The following is a 20,044-nucleotide window of genomic DNA, read 5'->3' on the forward strand; positions in this document are numbered from 1 at the left end:
TTTCCAACTCCCTCTCTGTCTTGGGTCTCTCCCACAGGCCAGGATTTGTTGGTTTCCTCCAAATCAGCAATGGATTGCCCAACATCAGAAATTTCGTGTCCCGTGACTGTGCCTGGCATGGATATTGGCCTCTGGTACCAGGTGATGGGAGTGGACTGGATTATCTTGGCTTTCATTCCTGCAGTGAATGTGGCCTGATCAGGGCCTTCAAAGACAGGGGCACAAATGGCCTGTCTAAGCCTCAACTCCCTAAGAAGTTGTTTTACTTCCTCTATAGATTTCCAGGGTCCTACATGCCCGGAGAGACCCCCACATTGGGCCAAGCCTTCCTGCAGGCTAGAACAATCCAATCTATAAGGGAGTGAGGACTTTGAACTCCCAAGTCCTATGCAGATGCTACAGGAGGACAAGCTGTGTAGTGATGTTGCTCACTTTTCTCTGCCCAGTCAGAAGTGCCACCCTCCTGCCCTCATCCCATAGCTACACTAACCATGCTTGGGTACTTTCCCTGGCCTTTTGCTGGAATTTGGGAGCAGTATCAAGGATCTCAGTGGATGTTTATTCTGCCACCATGAACGTTTCGTGAATTGGGGGCTGACCTGCTGGTTGGGATCGCTGTTGCTGGGTTTTTGCTTTCCTTTGTATCAGGGATCCGATGGGGGGCTTTGTCTATTTAACCATCAATCACCATAACACCCTCCTCTTCCCTCTCCTTATTTTCCCAGGGATTCCACCACTTACCATCCATTCAGGCTTTATCACAAGTGCTTGGACCTTAATTCGAGACAGTTTGTGACCTCCTAGTTTTGCAAAATGGCATGGTAAGGTCTCCAACTCATCCTGCTTTCCAACCTCGCCTGCCAGCCCCGAAGTTAGTGGAGCAGGGGACATTGCATGTTCTTATATACACTCAGCTCATCTTCTGACTTTCTAACTTGAGTTTCAGCCTCTAATTGGGCATCAGTGGCCAGTGACCTGCCCACAGCAGCGACCAGCCAGGTTTGCAGACATTCATCTCCCATCTCTGCCACGGCACACTGTGCGCAGTTCCTTGAACTAGTGCATTAGACCAGCCTAAGTTGCCCAGGGTTTCCCATGCAAGTGCCTCTTTCCCAAGGCCCATTTCTTCAGTCTTCTAGCCAGTTTGCCAACTTTTGATTGGTAAACTGGCTCTGTACACAGAGGGCAAAGAGAGATTGAATAAAGAGGCCACTACTCCAGATTAGTAGGTGGCAGGTTCAATAAGTAAGAGAATTTACATATGAAGCTTGTCCTTGGCAGCCACAAGACAAGTAGATCTCTGCACCAGCCTGCCCACCAGAATCTTCAAGTATCTATAGAGCCCTTAAATAGCTTCAGTCATGGATACCGGCCAATTGGTCTCAACAACATATTGCTCTCAAGGCTGTCCTTTTTTTTTTTTTTTGGTGGGTTTGGGGGAGCACAGGAATTAGGTTTGTTTATTTATTTATCATTATTTTTAAATGGAAGTACTGGAGATTGAACCCAGGACCTCGTGCATGCTAGGCATGAACTCTACCACTAAGCTATACCCTCCCTGCTAAGGCTGTGTCCTCGAAACAGCTCCCACTGTGGGAATTGTGGGCAGGCTACATTCCAAGGACAGGGGAACGGCAAAGAGCCTCCAACTGCCCATGTCCAGCTCAAGAGCCAACTGGTGGTTACGTCCTCTAAATGACCTCCTCTAGTAGTGACTCTGTGGGCATGTGAGACTGTGTGTCCAGATGTTTCAGGGAATTTCCTGACAGCCTTTGCAGTTTGCTTCTTCAAACTGGGTCCTCTCTTTAAAGCCCAATTTGAGATGTCTCTGCAAGAAGCCTGGTCTCAAGGACTTTGTGGCACTAAAACTCTTCCATCCTTAACTTTAGGGCCAGATCCAGGTTCTGTGGGGCCAGAGGCTTATACATTTTAGGGAGACCTCTTTAGGAATACAAAAAGACCACAACATTAAGTATAAAAGTGAGCATTCATTTAGTTAGGAAAATACACCACAGCATATTATTGGAATCTTGTTCCCCTCTCTTTTGGGACCTCCATGGACAATTTACCTGAAATATTTCCTGATGGCAACCGGGCTTCGCTCCCCTCTGAGACTACAATTCCATCCTCTCCAGCACTTATTAGCCTCACCGTAAACCCTTGCCACTGTCTCCCATCCTCACCCCTATCCTCTGCCAGCTCTACTGAGTTCACACTCAGAGCTCTCCCTCTCCTCCTCTCTCCGAAATACCGGTGTATCACTGCTTCTGGGTGATGTGGAGAGCACTGCACGGGAGCCATGACATATGGCCTCTGTCCCTACCTCCCTACATGCCCTTGGAACATACAGGATCTCAATTTTTCCATCTGTGAAATGGGGACATGGACAGAGTTGTCCTGTGACCTCCCACAGAAGGATCCTAAACTGGGAGAGCGCCAGGAGGGCTCTGGGGACGCCGAGTCCTAATTTAAGGGCTACTCTATAACCCCTCTCCGTCCCCATGTCCCCATGCTTTATTAGCAAGGAAAGTCAGGTGTTAGTTCTGCCTTTGCCACTGTTTCCTAGGAGATCTGGATCTCTTTTCTCAGAGCCTGAAGGGAATCCGCGAAACGGGCCCTCCCCTACTCCGCCCAGTCCCAGTCAGGGTGCGGTCTGAAAATTAGTTCTCACGCATCTCTCAAGTCTCGACTCTTTCGCATCAGCGAGACGCGCCCCACCCCATGTAGAATCTCGCGAGAATCCCTCACCGACGCGAAGTTGAGATTTTCTCCCTTTCTCGGGTTCCGTAGTTCGGAGTCGCAGCTCCGGAACTAGTGTTAACGGGTCGCAGCCGGAGAAACCTCCGCCGTGGTACAAGCAGAACCAAAGCCGGGAGGTCTCAGTAAGTAGGAGACCGACCCGAGCCTGACCGTCCCCCTTTAGTCCCCTCCTCCGATTCCTTGAACATCTTGCTGCCGCTCAGCAAGAGTGCCCAGGATTTCTGGATCCCCAGTCCTATGGCTCAGGGGCTCCTGTCCAGTTTCCCCTTCCCAGGATTTTGATTCAGTTCAGCGAATTTACTGCTCCATCTGAGAGATGATAAAACCGAGACTTAGAGCACAGCCTAGAGGCGCCGATTCCCAGGCCCTGTCGCTTCCCCCGGGTTCCTCTCGATCCGCACTGACATCCCGTCCCTGCTCCAGGTCCCCTGTCTTGGGTCCGAATCCCCCTACAGTTTTCGGCTTCAGCCTCGTGCCACACAGTCACCCTCGCCTCCTCTCCCTGACTGTCTGCAGGCCTGGGCAGCATGGCCGTTTTCCGGTCGGGCCTCCTGGTGCTGACGAGACCGCTCGCCTCCTTGGCCCCTCGCCTGGCCTCCATCCTGACCTCGGCAGCCCGGCTGGTGAATCACACGCTCTATGTACACCTGCAGCCGGGCATGAGCCTGGAGGGCTCGGCTCAGCCCCAGTCCAGCCCGGTGCAGGCCACGTTTGAAGTCATCGATTTCATCACGCACCTCTACGCTGGCGCCGACGTCCACAGGCACCTGGACGTCAGAGTTCTGCTGACCAATATCCGAACCAAGAGTTTTCTGCCTCCCCAGCCCAGCTCAGTCCAGAACCTGGCCCACCCGCCGGAAGTGGTGCTGACTGACTTCCAGACCCTGGATGGAAGCCAGTATAACCCGGTTAAGCAACAGCTAGAGCGTTATGCCACCAGCTGTTACAGCTGTTGTCCGCAGCTGTCTTCGGTTCTGCTCTACCCTGATTATGAGCCTGCAGTACTGCCCGTGGAGTCCCTGGATGTCCCCTTACCCTCCGCCATCAGGCCAACCTCCCCCGTGGCCAGGTCTGCAAAGCAGCCAGTGCGTGGCTACCACCGCGGGGCTGTAGGTGGCACCTTTGACCGCCTGCACAATGCCCACAAAGTGTTACTCAGTGTCGCGTGCATTCTGGCCCAGGAGCAGCTTGTGGTGGGAGTAGCAGACAAAGACTTGTTGAAGAGTGAGTGGGACTCTGATTAGGGCAGTCTTAACCCTCCCCCAGGCCAAGATTGAGGAAGGGTGGGGCCATGCATTACTTCCCACCCCTCCCAAATGTCACAGTGCCTGGCACTCCCTTGGTGCTAAGGGAATTTTGTTAAAGTAAGAAATGCAGCTTTCTAGGTGTGTTGGTCTAGTCACCACTCAATCAGAATCCCCCAAATGTGGAGCCAAGGAATCTGCACTTTTAACAAGTTCTCCACACGGTGAATCCTAAAGTTTGAGTTCCTGGGAATAAATGGATGAATAAATTGCAGATTACAGTGCCAGAGACCGTCAGAGGGGCCTTGTGGATGGCATGGTTCTTGGAATTCTCCGTCTGACTCTGATGCCTACTGGCACTGCTAATTCTCTGCACACGTACCAGCCCTTGTAGGACTATTGTGCCTGCTGCCTCCTCCTCACAGCTCCCCCATCACAGACGACTTCCCAGCTTACCCCTTTCTCCCTGCCCCTACCTCCCCTCTGGAGATAGGATGCTTAGGGACAGTCTTCCCCCAACTGGTCCACACTCTTCCTCCCCAGTAAAAAGATCTCACTGTTTTTCTGGGCTCCTTCCCCAGGCAAGGTGCTCCCTGAGCTGCTCCAACCCTACTCAGAACGCGTGGAACGTCTGAGTGAGTTCCTGGTGGACATCAAGCCCTCCTTGGCTTTCGATTTCATCCCCCTGCTGGACCCCTATGGGCCCGCTGGCTCTGACCCCTCTCTGGAGTTCCTGGTGGTCAGCGAGGAGACCTATCGTGGGGGGATGGCCGTCAACCGCTTCCGCCTTGAGAATGTAACCCCTGAGGGAGACTGGTAGAGGGAGTGGATGGGACGGGGAAGGCCACTGGGGGCTATTGGAAGTACCATGACCCCAGAGGAGGGAAGAGGGGGCTCAAAGTGGTGGGAAGAGGCAAGTTGGAACTGGTTCCCAGCCTGCCCTCAGAGGCAAGCCCTACCTCTGGGGTAGGCAGGGAAGGGTAAGGCGACAGGTTTGTCTAGCTTCGTCTCACCCCTCCTTCCCTCTCCTCACTCTTCCTTACCTCAGGACCTGGAGGAGCTCACCTTGTACCAGATCCAGCTGCTGAAGGACCTAAACAACAAGGAAAACGAAGAGGACAAAGTCAGCTCCTCCAGCTTCCGCCAACAGATGCTGGGAAACCTGCTCCGGCCTCCGCATGTAAGCCCGCCTTTCTCACCACCTCCCCCCACCGGTGTGGGTGGGCCGGGAATGCTGGAGAGGAGAGACTGAAGGGTTCAGCCTCAAGCCTGAGTCTGGGGACCCTAGTAACTGTGCTCCCTCTTATCTACCCCTAGAAGAGGCCAGAGCTCCCCCCAGGTCTCTACGTGATTGGGCTGACGGGCATCAGTGGCTCTGGGAAGAGCTCAATAGCTCAGCGGCTAAAGGGCCTGGGGGCCTATGTCATCGACAGTGACCACCTGGGCCATCGGGCCTATGCCCCGGGCGGTCCTGCCTATGAGCCGGTTGTGGAAGCCTTTGGAACAGGTAATTACAGGGGAGGGCTGGAGGTGGCCTGAAGTGAGGAGATGACCTGGCCCCCTTACCTAGTTCTCTGTCTCTGTCATCCAGATATTCTCCATAAAGATGGCATTATCAACAGGAAGGTCCTAGGCAGCCGGGTGTTCGGGAACAAGGTAAACACACACCTTTCCAAGGGCTCTGCAGCTGCCGCTAGACCCAGAGGTTGGGACCCAGCGGATCTCTCTAGTCTGGCCCGGAATCCCAGTTTCCACTACTGTTCTCCTCGGGCTGGCTCCATCTCTGAAGGAAGGTAAGGTCTGCCCACCCCTGCTGTTCCCCTCCTCAGAAGCAGCTGAAGATACTCACTGACATTATGTGGCCGGTTATCGCAAAGCTGGCCAGGGAGGAGATGGATCAGGCTGTGGCTGAGGGTAAGTGGAGAGGATGAGGAGAGCAGCCCTGGGAAACTGTTAAGCAGATTCTCCCCCAGGAGCTTCCCCACCCCAAACCAGACCAGACCATGCACTTTCCCTGGGATTATGTTTCCTTGACCCTCTGACTGGTAGCAAGTGGCAGGGGGCTGCTGGCTGTGACTGGGGTCTCCCCACAGGAAAGCATGTGTGCGTGATTGATGCTGCCGTGTTGCTTGAAGCCGGCTGGAAGAACATGGTGCATGAGGTGTGGACCGTTGTCATCCCTGAGACCGAGGTATCTGGACCCCACCCCCATTCCACCCCCACTGCAGACCACATCCAGCTGTGAGCCAGCGGGCTGACAAATACCTCGTCTGCCCAGGCTATCCGACGCATTGTGGAGAGGGATGGCCTGAGTGAGGCTGCGGCTCAAAGCCGGCTGCAGAGCCAGATGAGTGGGCAGGAGCTTGTGGACCAGAGCCATGTGGTGCTGAGCACCCTATGGGAGCCACAAGTCACCCAGCGCCAGGTTGGAGCCCTGGGAAAGGCTGGGTTGTGGGGAGTCTCCAGGGAGTACCTGACTGATCCTGTCCTCTTTTCTTCCCACCTTTTCTGGCCTGCCCCAAAGGTGGAGAAAGCCTGGGCCCTCCTGCAGAAGCGCATCTCTGAGACACCATCAGGCCCATGACTGACAATGAGTTCTCTGTGGGGCCACATTGGCCCCTGAAGTGGACAAGAGATCCAGCAGTGAGGACAGATGGGGGCCTTGAAGCTCACCCTAGCTTGAGCCTAGAGGGCTCTGAGCTAAGCAGGACAGGGCAGGGCTGGGCCTGCTGGACACAGAAGACTACCCGGCTTGCTGGTGTTTGACTGACACTGACGATGTGGCTCTGGGAGGAGCAGGCCTCCCCTGGTGTTCCATCCTCACTCTTTCACAGGTCTGTGGTACCCATGGTGGGCTGGGGCCAGGGCAAACACTGAAGCTTGTAACAGAATTAAAGCTGAATGTTACCAGGTCCTGCCTGTATGGTGTCTGCTTCCTGCTCCAGTACCTCTGGTTATCTTTGCGACCCTTGAGCCCCAAGTACAGGGCTCAGGCCTAAGCTGGAAGCCGGGGGTGCAGTGGCTAAGAGCATGGCTTTTGCCATGCTAGTCAGACTGAGGCCAGCCTTGCCCCTACTGACTAGCTGTGTGCTTCTGGACAAGTTCTGGACTTTACAGGTACCTCGGTTTCCTTATCTACAAAGAATAACTTGGCTAACAGGCTCTTTGAAAACGTTGTTCCACAAGTATCCTGCCAGACTCTGGGCTAGGTGTTGGAGGAGCAGCCTTCAACAAGCCACGCTGGGCCACTGGCCTCACAGAGCTTGCAGCCCCGCAGGATCGGACAGGGTGGCCAGGACTCAAGTCCGGGAAACTCGCCCCGGCAGCCAGCCGGCAGTGCGCGTGCGCGCAACTATCTGCGACATTGCAGAAAAGCCTTTTGAGGAGATACACGTTTCACAAAATGTGCTTCATGTGGCAACGGCAGGGACACCAACCCTGAGAGAGGGCGAGGACGGACGCGGAAGACGGCCCCGAGACCGCCGTCAACAGCGGTGACGCCCGGCCGGACCCCTCTCCACCGGCTGGGGGCGGGGGTATTGAGTGTCCTTCGGACTGCGCAAGCTCAGTACTCCGCCCCGCCCTCCGCCTCTGAACCGCGGGTTGGTGGGTTTGGATCACGTGGGTGCGCCTTGCCTCTTCCTCGCCGCAGGGGGCCCGCCCGCGGGCAGGTTTCCGGTTCGGTGGGTCGGAGATGACGGAGCCGGGCGCCTCTCCAGAGGACCCCTGGGTCAAGGCAAGCCCCGTGGGCGCGCACGCCGGCGAGGGGAGGGCGGGTCGGGCTCGTGCACGTAGGGGGTCCGGAAGACGAGGGGACTCCCTGCAGTCCCTAGAGCTCCCCCCGCTCTCCGGGCCCCGGGGCTGCAGAGAAGACAGCTCTCACCCGGCGTGTGCCAAGGTGGGAAGACAACTGAGGCGTGTGCGGGCGGGTGTGAGGGGATGGGGCTGGGGGGTTGCGGGGGTGGAGGGAGCGGACGGCATCCTGCCGAGGGTCAGCGCTCCTGCGGCCTAGCCAGTCTTGGCTCTGGGGAAATCCTGCAATAGCCCGCGCAGCCCAGATGTGTGTGTGTGTTTTGTGTGTGTGCGCGCGCGCGCGTGCGTGCGTGCGTGCGTGTATGTGTACACCCGCGCGCAGGGCCAGAGGTCTGACGGGCTTCTCCCTTGCTCGGTGCCGCAGGTGGAGTATGCCTACAGCGACAACAGCCTGGACCCCGGTGAGTGCCTCCCCCACCGTCTTCGGCTCTGGAGGGAGGGACACTCCCACTTCAGCCTTACAGATCAGCGTGGCCTTGCCAGCCACACCTGAGCAGTCCACTGTCCCTGAGCTGAGCGGTTCTGAGCAGCAAGCTGGAGGACAGGGGCAGGAAGCATCAAAGGGTGACACCTAGTTCTCTCTGCCCTGGAGCAGGGAAGTGATGGTAGTAGTGACAGCTGGCCACTCACCATCATCACGTCCAGATGCCACTTTGTGAGCCAGGAGATATAAGTGCAGGCCCGTGGAGCAGTGTAGACACTAGGGGCGAGAGTATTGTGGCATGGCACGACAGGAAGTGGGTGCCCAGTTTGGCTGGCTTTTGGGTTGAGGGGAGAAGTCAGCATTTAAGGCTTAGGAAGCCATTGTGCCTACAGATATCCGAGAGCCTAGCAGTGCCCCCTTCCCCTCTCCCTGAAACTACCTCTTAGTGATTGGGGCCTCTCTTTTTCAGGGCTTTTTGTAGAAAGCACCCGCAAGGGGAGTGTAGTGTCCAGAGCTAATAGCATCGGTTCCACCAGTGCCTCTTCTGTCCCCAACACAGGTAGGCAGCAACATCCTCCTAACCTGGGGGACCAACTATGCCATCGTTCTAGGATCTTTCCTAGGCAGGGCAGTTCCAGCCATCCACATGGGGGCGCTGGAGCCCTAGTGCTAGATGCAGGGTCTCCATCTTTCACCTCATCTAGGTTATTAGGTTCTTGTATTCATCTGCCATCCCTGGGTACGAGGTTCTTCAAACCAGCTGGGAAAAGTGGGCTAGCTGGGCCCCACAGGACCCCAGAATGACCTCTTCCTGCTCCTAACTCCGAGGGTAGACGACGAGGACAGCGATTACCACCAGGAATCTTACAAGGAGTCCTACAAGGACCGGCGGCGGCGAGCACACACGCAGGCCGAGCAGAAGAGGAGGGATGCCATCAAGGTGACTGGGGAGGCCTGCACCTCAGGCAGCACAGGGAGGCCCTGCGCACTTTAGATCCACTCTGCCCTGACCCTGTCAGGCAGTCCCAAGCAGGCTTGGGGGCAGCTAGTCTAGGCCCTGGACATAAACATCTATCTCCCTCCTTCCCTGCTGGCCCCTTTGAGTGTGTGAGCATAGAACTTTGTGTCACGGAAGAAAAGCTTTGTGCCCATTTGCCTTAATCCTCAGTTAAGGAACCTCTGTTTCCCCTGCTCTCTCCACAGAGAGGCTATGATGACCTCCAGACCATCGTCCCCACCTGCCAGCAGCAGGACTTCTCCATTGGCTCCCAAAAGCTCAGCAAGGCCATCGTTCTGCAGAAGAGTATGGCCAGGAGAGCACTGGAGGGGTTGGAGCCCAGGGGGCTGTGAGAAGGCTGGCACCTTATACTTGCTTTCAGCCTGGCCCTGGTGGGGTGGCTGTAATGAGAGAGGTGGGGTCTGGGGGACAGAGAAACAAAATAAGCTTTGTTCTTCTGGTTAAGTCTTCCTCTGTGCTTATCCACTCTTCCCACCTCCACCCCAGCCATTGACTACATCCAGTTTTTGCATAAGGAGAAGAAAAAGCAGGAGGAGGAGGTGTCCACACTACGCAAGGACGTCATGGCCCTAAAGATCATGAAAGTGTAAGGGGGATGCTGGGCTGGGGGAACCAGTGCTTCTTAGGGGACTGTGGGGCCAACCTCAGTTCACACCCTCCCCTTTGTTCAAAGGCCACATCAAATAATACTGCCACTCCCTCAGGTGGCCACTTAAGAGGCAGGACTCTGCCTCCAAATATTGCAGATACTCTGGAAATGCTTGTTGGGTTAATGAAAGGAAGGTTGGAGAGGGTAGGTCACCACTTCGGACCAAGAAGCAGTACCTACATCTCTGGGAATCCCCTTCCCCAGGGAGTACGAGTAAGGCTGTTTCTCCTCCTGGGCCAGTAGAGCTGCTGCGGCCCCTTAGCCCTTGCTCGCTTTCAGGAACTATGAGCAGATTGTGAAGGCACACCAGGACAACCCCCATGAGGGGGAGGACCAGGTCTCTGACCAGGTTAAGTTCAACGTGTTTCAAGGCATCATGGACTCCCTCTTCCAGTCCTTCAATGCCTCCATCTCCGTGGCCAGCTTCCAGGAGCTGTCGGCTTGTGTCTTCAGCTGGATAGAGGAGCACTGTAAGCCTCAGGTATGGGGCAGCAGCAGGCGCAGGGTTAGGGTGTGTGTGTTGGGGGGGGGGGGTCTTCCCTCTCCCCTCAGGCAAAGTGGCCCAAGCCATTGTTTGTTCAGAGATAGGGCAGCAGCTTTTAGGTTTCTTGAGGGTATTTCTACAAGTCTGTATTCTTGTTTCCCTCTTTGCTTTCTAACCCAGATTTTCCTGTTAAGGTTTCATTTGGCAAGAATGGTTTGAGCACTCACTCATGTAAGGCCTGGCTCTTGGCCTTTGTTTAGCATCGTGGCCACCTCAGGCCCTCCTCGTTTGCCCAGCTTGTAAGCCCTGATCACTTGCAGCAGACTTCCTTGGGGTTTGTGGAAAGATTCCTGGCCCCTAACCACAGGCTCGCTAAAGGACTTTTCCTCCAGGTTTCTGATTATTTGTGATAGAGGGTGTGTTAATGGTTGCACTGAGTCTTCTGCTTTTGAGGCTTGGTTACTTTTTCTGAGACTTGTAGCTGAGATTTTTTTGTTTCCTAACATTTTTCTAAATATAGTTTTTAAAGGTTACACTCCATTTACAGTAATTACAAAATATTGGCTATATTCCCTGTGTTGTACAATACATCCCTGTGGCGTGTCTTGCACTCAGTAGTTTGTACCTCCCACTTCTCCACCTCTATGTCGCCCCTCCTCCCCTGCTGGTAACCACTAGTTTATTCTCTGTATCTGTGAGTCTGCTTCTTTTTTGTTATATTCACTAGTTTGTTGTATTTTTTAGATTCCACATGTAAGTAAAATCATACAGTGTTTGTCTTTCTGTGTCTGCCACTTAGCATAATGTCCTGCAAGTCCATCCATGTTGCTGCAAATGGCAAATTTCGTTCCTTTTGATGGCTGACTGGTGTTACAGTGTCTGTGTATGTGCATACTGCTTTATCCATTCGTCTGTTGATGGACACCTAGATTGCTTCTGTATCTTGGCAATTGTAAATAATGCTGATAGGAATGTTGGGATGCATGTATCATTTAGAATTAGTGTTTTTGTTGTTTTTTTTTTGGATGTATACACAGGATGGAATTGCTGGACCATATGGTAACTCTGTTTTTAGTTTTTTGAGAGACCTCCATGCTATTTTCCACGGTGGCTGCACCAATTTACATTCCCACCAACAGTGTACAAGTGTGCCATTTCTCCACATCCTCGCCAACATTTATTTATGTTCTTTTTGATGATATTCTGGTGTGAGGTGGTATCTCCTTGTGGTTTTGATTTCAGTTTCCCTGATGATTAGTGATGTTGAGCATCATCTTTTCACATGCTTGTTGGCCATCTGTATTTTCTCTGGAAAAATGTCTATTCAGTTCTTCTGCCCATTTTTTAATCAAGTTTTTTTCTTGATGTTGAGTTATATAAGTTGTTTATATATGTTGGATATTAATCCCTTATTGCTCATATTATTTGTAAATATTTCCTCCCATTCAGTAGGTTGTCTTCTTGTTTTGTTGATAGTTTCCTTTGCTGTGCAAAAGCTTTTAAGTTTAATTAGGTCCCATTTGTTTATTTTTGCTTTTACTCCCTTTACCTTAGGGAATGGATCCAAAAAATATTGCTATGACTTATGTCAAAGGGTGTTCTGGCGAGGTTTCCTCTAGGAGTTTTATAGTATCCAGGCTTAACGTTTAGGTCTTTAATCAATTTTGAGTTTATTTTTGTATGTGATGTTAGAGTGTTCTAATTTCATTCTTTTACATGTCGCTGTCCAGTTTTCCCAGCACCATTTTTTGAGGAGACTGGCTTTTCTCCATTGCATATTCTTGCCTCTTTTGTCGTAGATTAATTGACCATAAGTGCATGGTTTTTACTTGTGGGCTCGCTATCCTGTTCCATTGATCTATGGGTCTTGTTTTTTGCACCAGTACCATACTGTTGTGATTACTATAGCTTTGTAGTGTAGTCTGAAGCCAGGGACCGTGATTCCTCCAGCTTTGCTCTTCTTAAAGACTGTTCTGGCTACTCAGGATCTTTTGTGTTTCCATACAAATTTGTAAATGATTTGTTCTAGTTCTGTGAAAAAAATACCATTGGAATTTTGAATGGGATTGCATTGAATCTGTAGATTACCTTGGGTAGTATGGTCATTTTAACAATGTTAATTTTTCCAATCTAAGAACACAGTATATCTTTCCATCCCTTTGTGTCATACTGTTTCATCAGTATCTTACAGTTTTTGGAGTACAGGACTTTTGCTTCCTTAGGTAGGTTTATTCCTACGTTTTTTATTCTTTTTGCTGCCGTGTTAAATGGGACTGTTCCTTTATCTCTGATACTTCTTCATTGTTCGTGTATAGAAATGCAACAGGTTTCTGTGTATTAACTTTGTATCCTGCAACTTTACCAAATTCACTGATTAGGCCCAACACTTTTCTGGTGCCATCTTTAGGATTTTCTATGTATAGTATCACGTCACCTGCAAACAGTGAGTTTTACTTCTTCCTTTCCAATTCGGATTCCTTTTGTTGCCTTTTCTTCTCGGGCAGCTGTGGCTAAGACTTCTAAAACTGTGTTGAATAAAAGTGGCCAGAGTGGGCATCTTTTTCTTATTCCTGATCATCCTTTTCTTGTTCCTTTCCAACTTTTTTATTGTGAAACACTTTAAACATACTGTAGCATTGAGAGAATTTTACAGTGAACACTCATATCCTCCCCAACACCTAAATTCTCACATTAACCTTTTTTGTATTTGCTTTATCACGTAGCTGTGCATCTCTCCATCCCTGACTCCATCCTGTTCTAGGGGCATTGCAAAGTAAGCTGTAGACATCAGTGCTTCCCAGGGGCTTTTTTTTTTTTTTTAACTGTAACCTAAAGAGCACACCTGGCCTGGGCAGGTGTCACTGAGCAGCTCCATGCCCTGAGCATCATCTCTCTCTTCCTCTGCTGCCCCTGCCAGACCCTACGGGAGATTGTGATTGGCGTCCTGCACCAATTGAAGAACCAGCTTTACTGACCGGCTCTTGGAACCTGCAGAACAGCCAGCAAGAGGCCTTGAGTCTCCTACTTGGCCATGGAGCCACTGGGCTTATGAGACTGGACTGTGACACCATACACCAGTCAGCTGCTTTCTCCTTGGTATTTGGCTTCCCAGCTCCCACTGACCCCACCACAGCCCCATCTTCAATGGGGCTGTGGTGTTTTTATTATGAAAGCTTTGATTAATTTATTATATTGACCATAGATCTCAAACCTACCTAGTCTTCCCCTCTCCTCATAAAAGTCCTTGGGATTGGTGTCTGCTCTGGGCAACCCAAAGAGCTCCTGGCTTCTCCCCTTTTTCTAAGCCTCAGATTTCTGCTCATATATGGCAACTACTGTTTGCCTGTTTTGGTCTCTCGGGCAACATTTAGCCCAAATTTGGCCATTTGGGCAGTAGGTGGTTGGGAAGAAAGGAGTAAGAGGAGATACTCCCCACAGTCACGAAGGGGAAAGGTTGCTTCATGCCTAGGCTAGGGTTGCCTGGTCAGCCCAAGGTGAGGCCAGAGTTTTCGCTGGCCAGCTCAGGGTAGGGCTGCCAGGTTCCTGCCCTCATCTCCTACTCCACTGCCTCCCCTTCTTTTCTACTCTGGGCTGTAGAGGGAAGCAGACTACCCCCCACACCTGCCCTCTCTGTCCCCACAGGCAGTAGCACTGCACAGCAAAGCCGAGTGGCACAGCACTACATATTAAATGTTTTTATTTTTTTAAACACCAACAATGCAATTTTGCTAAAGTTACAATTTTGGAAAATTAACATGCCTCAAGACCACTCTCAGCGTTTTTGTCAAGTGTATCTGGGTCGTCACCATCTCAGTGCTGCCTGCATTTCTCCCAGGATTTGGGCTGGGGTGAAGAGGTGTAGAGAAGATACTCTAAAGGTCTCCTGGGGTTTAGAGCCCAAGGGAGTCCTGGGTGAGGCCCTGAGCTCCTTGAATACCATGCATGGTAGCCTCTCTCTGCCCTTGTCCCCCAACCTCCCTTTTGCCTTCCTCAGGTTTGATATCCAGGAGGTTTGATTATCCAGAGGAAATTAAATATTTTTATATCAAATTATATTACAATAAATATTGCTAAATGCTTTCCTTTAGCATTGTTCCAAGTCTAAGTGTTAAGCTCAAGCAGTCAAAACGTGGATGATGAAATGAGTGTGACCATCCCCTCGGGGCCACCAGTGCTCCCTCCTTCCACCCAGCACTCTGGTGTATGCTCAGAGGAGGACAGCAGCAGGAAACAAGAAAGCTGACCTAAACAAGGCGGCCAGCGCAGGGCATCTCTGTTCCCAGTCCTGCTGGAGGGCCTCTCAGGGGTCTGGGAGCATGACATTATGATCTTCATCCGTCTCTATCCCAACTTCCTCCTGTGGGGCAGCGAGACAAGCAAATGAGACCTCCCTGGATGAAGACCCCAGGGGAGCAAGGAAGGAAGAGCACCACTTACAAAGAACTGCTTCTTGCTCTTAGGGTATCCTTCAAGGATTGCATCAGACAGCTCTGTTGCCTGCCGAGAAACAAAACCACTCCTTTTCAGATGGGAAGTACTCGGCACTGCCTGAGAGATCTGTGATAGGGGGCAGCTGTTTCTCTGGTGGCTGGCATTTTTCTGGGCCTGCCTGTAGCTCCCACACACTCACCATCCTCTTCCGCTTCCGCCACTCCTTGCAGTACCTCTGTCTCTCTCTGTACACCTAGATGGGGAAACAGATTCCTCTGACCCCCTCAGCCCTACAGCAGCTGGTGGGGTCAGCCCTCATCCTCACTGTGGGCCTGCACAGGCAGCCCTCCCTGTTACCCCTCCCTCCCAACCCACCTGCTCTTTCTCTTCTGGAGTCACGTGGTTGGTGGCTGCTTTAATGTTCTTCAGTCTCTCAGTGTAGCCAGCACATTCCTTCTTCAACTCCTGGATCTCTTTCTGCATCTCCGGTGTGGTCAGGGCACTAGTTAACTCCTTCAGCTCTGAAACCACACCTCCCTGAGGTCACTTGCCACCCTGAGGTAGGTGACCGGGCATCTACCTTGCTCTGGGTTCTAGACACAGGGTCCAGAATGCATCCCATATTCTGGAGATTAAGGCTTACAGAATTATTTGTTCATTCTAGTTTTCTTTCTTTCTCCATCTACAATGGGGGTAGGGGGAGGTACGAAGTTGAGCAGACTGTAAGCTGTAGCCAGTTAAAGAAGCAGGAATAAGGGACGTGAAGTGTGGGAACCGTATACTGACAATCATAGTGGGGGAGGCAAATGTATGTCTTGCCTATTTCTCTTCAAAAGCCATTGGTTGTTAAACATTTATTTTAATTAAAGACAACTCTGCAGTCAACAGATCCTTAACTTAGTAGTCCTGACCTCTGGCCTGACTCTGACACTAGGGGCACCATCCTAGGGGCTGCCCAGTCCTACCAGCCTCCATGTGGCGGCAGCTCTGCTGCAAGCTCTGCACGTTAGCAGTGAGAGCCACAATTTTGGCATCCAGGCCTTGGAGGTCAGCATCACTGACCATGTCAAACTGGTCCTGCCAGAGACAAAAGGAAAAACAAGCAGACTGATAAGTCACACAGGATGGGAACCCACATCTGGGAAGGCAACATTCACATTCATTCAATCTGGGACTCCCCAACTCTCCAGAGGGCCTGGGAAAATAGTGGGAGGGTACTTTTGAGAAATCATTCAGTTTAGTACTGGTCCCAACAAAAAGCTATAAAAGAACAAGTTGAAACCTGATGCTTGTCCTCAAGAGGCTTCTAGGTTGGCGGGATACTGAATAGGACAGAAATACCTTTCAGTTTGCTGGTAAAACCACTCACTGGGCTGAAGGAGTAAAGATTTTTGTCAAGGTGATGATGCCTAATTATGGGTTTCCACAACAGGAAGACTCTGGACAAGTGCAGAGGCACAGTGGGGGGCATTTAGATGAGGGACTCCAGTGAAAGTCTGAGGAGCCCCTCCCATGAGACTAGTAGCTAGAAAAGGCCTGTGCTGGGGCTCAGTGAGGTCTTGTCAGTTGGCAATGGGAAGCAGGATGGAAAGGCTGGAATGCCAGCCTGGGCAGTCTGGATTCTACATTCAGGGGAGGGAAACCTTTAGAGCAGAAGGCAGCAAACTACAGCCTGCAGGCCAAATCCTGCCAGATGCATGTGTTTGAAAAAAATTAATTGAAACACAGCCACATCCATTCGTTTACATGTCTATGGCTGCTTCTGCTCTACAATGGCGGGTTTGAGTACTTGTGACACTTGTGTAGCTGGGACAAGAGACCATCTGGCCTGCAAAACATGAAAATGTATGTCTGGCCTTTTGCAGAAAAAGAAAATCTGCCAACTTCTCCTTTAAGGGATCATCAATAGAAGAATAACATAGTGAAACCTATTTTAGGAAAATTAGCCTTGATGGTGGTTTGGTTCAGTTAAATGAGGATTTAATATCTCCGAGGACTTAATGTCTCTGGGATGTTTAGATCCTGTAGGGGGGCTGAGTAAAGGAAGATGAATGAGGGGGGACAGTATAGCCCAAGCAGTAGAGCGCATGCTTAGCACGCACAAGGTCCTGGGTTCAATCCCCAGTACTGCCTCTAAAGATGAATAAACCTAATTACCTCTCCCCTCCAAAAAAAAAAAAAAAAAAGGATGAATGAGAAATGGGGTCTTCCCTAGAAAGAGCTTCAGTTTCATGAGGGACACAAGTAAAGAAAATTATGAGTATGCCTCAAAAGAGGTAAGTGCCTGAGGAAGGCAATTATTGAAATCCTAAGGGATTAAATAAGAGTTAGCTGGGCAAAGAGGAAGAAAGGACTCAAAAACTCTGGGCAGATATATTTTAAGTGGATTGGCTGGTTGTTTGCTTTTTAATTGAAGCATAGTTGATTTAAAATGTACTAGTTTCTGGTGTACAGCATGGATGGACTTGGAGGGCATTGTGCTAAAAGAAAGAAGTCAGAGAAAGAAATACTGTAAGATATCACTTACATGTGGAATCTAAAACAATACAACAAACTAGTGAATATAACAGAAAAGAAAGTCAGATGTAGAGAAGGAACTAGTGGGTACCAGGGGAGAGGGAAGGGGTAGGGACAAGATGGAGGTGGAGGATTAAGAGGTACAAACTATCAGGTATAAAATAAGCTATAAGGATTTATTGTACAACATGGGGAATATAACCAATATCTTATTGTAACTATAAATGGAATATAACCTTTAAAAATTTGTGAATCACTATATTGTATACCTGTAACATAATATTGTACATCAACTATACTTCAATTTTTAAAATGTGACATTATAGTGGGGAGGGTATAGCTCAATTGGTAGGGTGCATACTTAGCATGCAGGAGATCCTGGGTTCAATCCCCAGAACCTCCATTAAGTAAATAAACCTAATTACTTCCCTCAAAACAAATTTTTTAATGTGATATTGTAAAATATATATAAAAAAAAAAACCCTCTGAGCAGAGGAAACACAACGGGCAAAGGACACAAGAGTAAAACACATGTAAATGGTCTAATATTGATGGATGGAGAAATAATAGGGATGGGGAGGCTAGAGGCAAGCTGGGGCCAAATCTCCAGGTACCTTTTATCTGTTCTAGGGAGCACCAGAGTTTTCAGTAGGGAAACGGCAAGGCTAGATTTGCATGTACATAGATCATTCTGGCTTCAATGTTTAAGATGTGTTTGACAAGGCCAGGAGATCAGTTAGGAGGCTACTGCAATAGATGAGGAACACCTGAACTAGAGCAGTGACATCATATGGAAAGGAGAGGACAGTCAAGAATGGGAGAAACAGCCGGACTTGATGGCTGACTAGGTATGTGAAGTAAGGGAAATTAAGAACAACTCCTCAGTCTCTGGCCTGGGGAAAGAGTGATACCACAAGGGAAAAGAATGCAAGAGGAGCCAGTTTAGGGGAAGAGATGAGCTATTCCGCTTTGGCAATACTGATTCTGAAGGGTCTGAAAGGCATCCAAGTGGAGGTCTGGGCTGGAGATACAAAGTTAATGTGTGTTTATGGAGGGGGTAGGAGACAGAAGGAAAATAATTTGGCAGATGGTGGTTCTCATCTAGATGATTGGAAATAACTTCCAAGTGTAAATGGATCTCGATAGCAACAATTTGGGATCTTCTGTCATATTTCTATCATAAATCTATCATATTTCAAGTCTGGAAATCTCATGAAGTTTGGATCACAGTAAGGGGAGTACATACTTAGAATTCAAGTTTGGCTCGGGCCCTTTCAATGGTGAATTTCACGGGATGCCTCAATTCTCCCAAAGAGAGTTCATACTAGGGACGGATCCACCTAATGCCGTGCTGTCACACAGGTGCTAATCTGCACAGGTTTCCCTCACCTGGTCTGCAAAGTATATCTTCTGCTTGCCATACGTCTTCTCTTTGATCTTGCCTTGTTGGGCCAGCTGCTCTAGCGCCTTCACCACCGCCTGGCAGAGGGAAGGGGACGGAGCCGTCGGGGGAGTGACTTGCGGCCCGGGCGGAGGAATCTCAACAGTGATGGGGGAAGAACCTTAAAAGAGCCTTAAAAGCCCAAGGTTAGAATGGAAGCCTCGAGAGGCCAGGAGCCCGGGCTGATTGGAGGGGGTCCCAAAGTGGGGAATCCCAGGAGAGGGTCCTCACCGCCTTGCCCAGTCCGTGTTCCCGCTGCAGGTTCCCGAACACGTCCTGAGCGCTGTAGGGCCGGTTCTGCTCCTGCAGGTACCTCAGCAAGATCCCGGGGGCTAACCGAGAGAGACAAGGCAGGTGGGGGGGACCCTCAACCGACCCCTGCCCTCCGTCCTACCGGGTCTCCCCGCGCCCACGGCCTCGTTACCTCCCGCCGCGGCTTCCGCCCGGCCTTTACTCATGGCCTTTCGCGCCGCCAGACTCTGAAAACCGGAAGTTGCAGTTGCTCGGGCAACGTCTCCTTCCGGCGAGGGGCAGGGCGGGCCTCAAGCGGTGATTGGCGGAGAGAAACCTTGGCAAGGAGGAGAGTGGACCTCCCCGGGCACTGTAGTTCACGTCCGCCACGAGCTGGGGAACCCGGATCCGGCCCGGGTCTCTGCTGCGGTGGTTGGGGCGCGCTGCGAACCTCTCCCTTCCCTCCTCAGAACAAGACTGTAGGGAATCATGCCTTGAAGTTTCGGTACCCAGTTTCAGCGGGCGCTGAGCACTCGTGACCTTGAGCTAGGCCGTGTTCGAACGGGAAGAAATCCAGCATCATCTGCTGGGCAAGCGACTTGCTCAAGGTCACAGGGCCAGTTACCCACAGAGACGTGTTCTGTCCAATGGCCCGAGGCTTTCTGTCGGTTAGTCTTAACATTTGTTAAACAGGAACAGGTGCTTTCAGGAGGGGGTTGTGAAAACCCAATAGAACGCGTAAGCGCCTTGGAAAGAATAACGAGGCCCTTAATTGCCCGTTACCGAGCTCAGCACACAGGGGGCGCTCAACACATGCCGTAGTTGAAGGGAGGGTCGGGAGGGGGCCGCTCTTAAGCCACAAAGTTTGCAGAAAAGTTTCCTTTTGGCTGAGACAATCTTATGGCAACACCTGGCAGGTGCTTTCCACTCCTGCCCACAGTGGCCAATGGGACAAAACCTGAAATAAGTATTTCTAGTTTCTGAGGTCAGCCGAAGGCCAAAGAGCAGCTGTTCCTGCCCCTCAAACAATCC

The 20,044-nt window shown here is 51.0% G+C and overlaps 3 protein-coding genes across 10 annotated transcripts; 2 read left to right on the forward strand and 1 right to left on the reverse strand.

Moving 5' to 3' along the window:
- The first annotated feature begins 2,743 nt into the window (after positions 1-2,743).
- Positions 2,744-6,916, forward strand: COASY (Coenzyme A synthase). The gene is made up of 10 exons (XM_010981791.3): positions 2,744-2,882; positions 3,277-3,984; positions 4,586-4,800; positions 5,053-5,184; positions 5,322-5,511; positions 5,596-5,660; positions 5,834-5,918; positions 6,098-6,195; positions 6,283-6,429; positions 6,529-6,916. Exons 2-10 carry the CDS (start codon positions 3,288-3,290, stop codon positions 6,586-6,588), a joined length of 1,689 nt encoding a protein of 562 aa, XP_010980093.1. The 5' UTR covers positions 2,744-2,882; positions 3,277-3,287; the 3' UTR covers positions 6,589-6,916.
- Positions 6,917-7,591: 675 nt separating this feature from the next.
- On the forward strand, positions 7,592-14,479 carry MLX (MAX dimerization protein MLX). 3 transcript variants are annotated; one of them, XM_010981794.3, is made up of 8 exons: positions 7,592-7,740; positions 8,182-8,218; positions 8,711-8,800; positions 9,075-9,181; positions 9,445-9,544; positions 9,746-9,845; positions 10,188-10,389; positions 13,310-14,479. In XM_010981794.3, exons 1-8 carry the CDS (start codon positions 7,699-7,701, stop codon positions 13,364-13,366), a joined length of 735 nt encoding a protein of 244 aa, XP_010980096.1. In that variant the 5' UTR covers positions 7,592-7,698; the 3' UTR covers positions 13,367-14,479. The 3 variants fall into 3 exon arrangements, with proteins under 3 accessions (XP_010980096.1, XP_010980097.1, XP_031324593.1); XM_031468733.2 differs by having other exon boundaries at positions 7,618-7,902; XM_010981795.3 differs by lacking the exon at positions 8,711-8,800.
- On the reverse strand, positions 14,073-19,792 carry PSMC3IP (PSMC3 interacting protein). Of its 6 annotated transcripts, XM_010981793.3 has the most exons (8): positions 19,206-19,737; positions 19,013-19,113; positions 18,730-18,819; positions 15,789-15,900; positions 15,199-15,344; positions 15,023-15,076; positions 14,830-14,889; positions 14,073-14,749 (listed from the first exon to the last, which is right to left on the reverse strand). In XM_010981793.3, the coding sequence occupies exons 1-8, from the start codon at positions 19,237-19,239 to the stop codon at positions 14,693-14,695; spliced, it is 654 nt and encodes a 217-aa protein (XP_010980095.1). In that variant the 5' UTR covers positions 19,240-19,737; the 3' UTR covers positions 14,073-14,692. The 6 variants fall into 6 exon arrangements, with proteins under 6 accessions (XP_010980095.1, XP_064351807.1, XP_031324595.1 ...); XM_064495737.1 differs by lacking the exon at positions 15,023-15,076 and having other exon boundaries at positions 19,206-19,765; XM_031468735.2 differs by having other exon boundaries at positions 14,830-15,076; positions 19,206-19,761.
- Positions 19,793-20,044: the final 252 nt, after the last annotated feature.

The sequence above is a fragment of the Camelus dromedarius genome, chromosome 16 (assembly GCF_036321535.1).
Source record: "Camelus dromedarius isolate mCamDro1 chromosome 16, mCamDro1.pat, whole genome shotgun sequence".
In the NCBI taxonomy this organism is placed as follows: domain Eukaryota; kingdom Metazoa; phylum Chordata; class Mammalia; order Artiodactyla; family Camelidae; genus Camelus; species Camelus dromedarius.

Excerpts from the sequence above, each read along its gene's own strand:
- COASY (XM_010981791.3), top strand. The coding sequence starts at position 3,288 with ATGGCCGTTTTCCGGTCGGGCCTCCTGGTGCTGACGAGACCGCTCGCC. Across the intron at positions 5,185-5,321 it reads ACCTGCTCCGGCCTCCGCAT|AAGAGGCCAGAGCTCCCCCC; the intron begins GTAAGCCCGCCT and ends ATCTACCCCTAG. Across the intron at positions 6,196-6,282 it reads TTGTCATCCCTGAGACCGAG|GCTATCCGACGCATTGTGGA; the intron begins GTATCTGGACCC and ends TCGTCTGCCCAG.
- MLX (XM_031468733.2), top strand. The coding sequence starts at position 7,699 with ATGACGGAGCCGGGCGCCTCTCCAGAGGACCCCTGGGTCAAGGCAAGC. Across the intron at positions 9,182-9,444 it reads AGAGGAGGGATGCCATCAAG|AGAGGCTATGATGACCTCCA; the intron begins GTGACTGGGGAG and ends CTCTCTCCACAG. Across the intron at positions 9,846-10,187 it reads GCCCTAAAGATCATGAAAGT|GAACTATGAGCAGATTGTGA; the intron begins GTAAGGGGGATG and ends GCTCGCTTTCAG.
- PSMC3IP (XM_031468734.2), bottom strand. The coding sequence starts at position 19,239 with ATGAGTAAAGGCCGGGCGGAAGCCGCGGCGGGAG. Across the intron at positions 18,820-19,012 it reads AACACGGACTGGGCAAGGCG|GCGGTGGTGAAGGCGCTAGA; the intron begins GTGAGGACCCTC and ends TCCCTCTGCCAG. Across the intron at positions 15,345-15,788 it reads CTGCCGCCACATGGAGGCTG|AGCTGAAGGAGTTAACTAGT; the intron begins GTAGGACTGGGC and ends GTGTGGTTTCAG.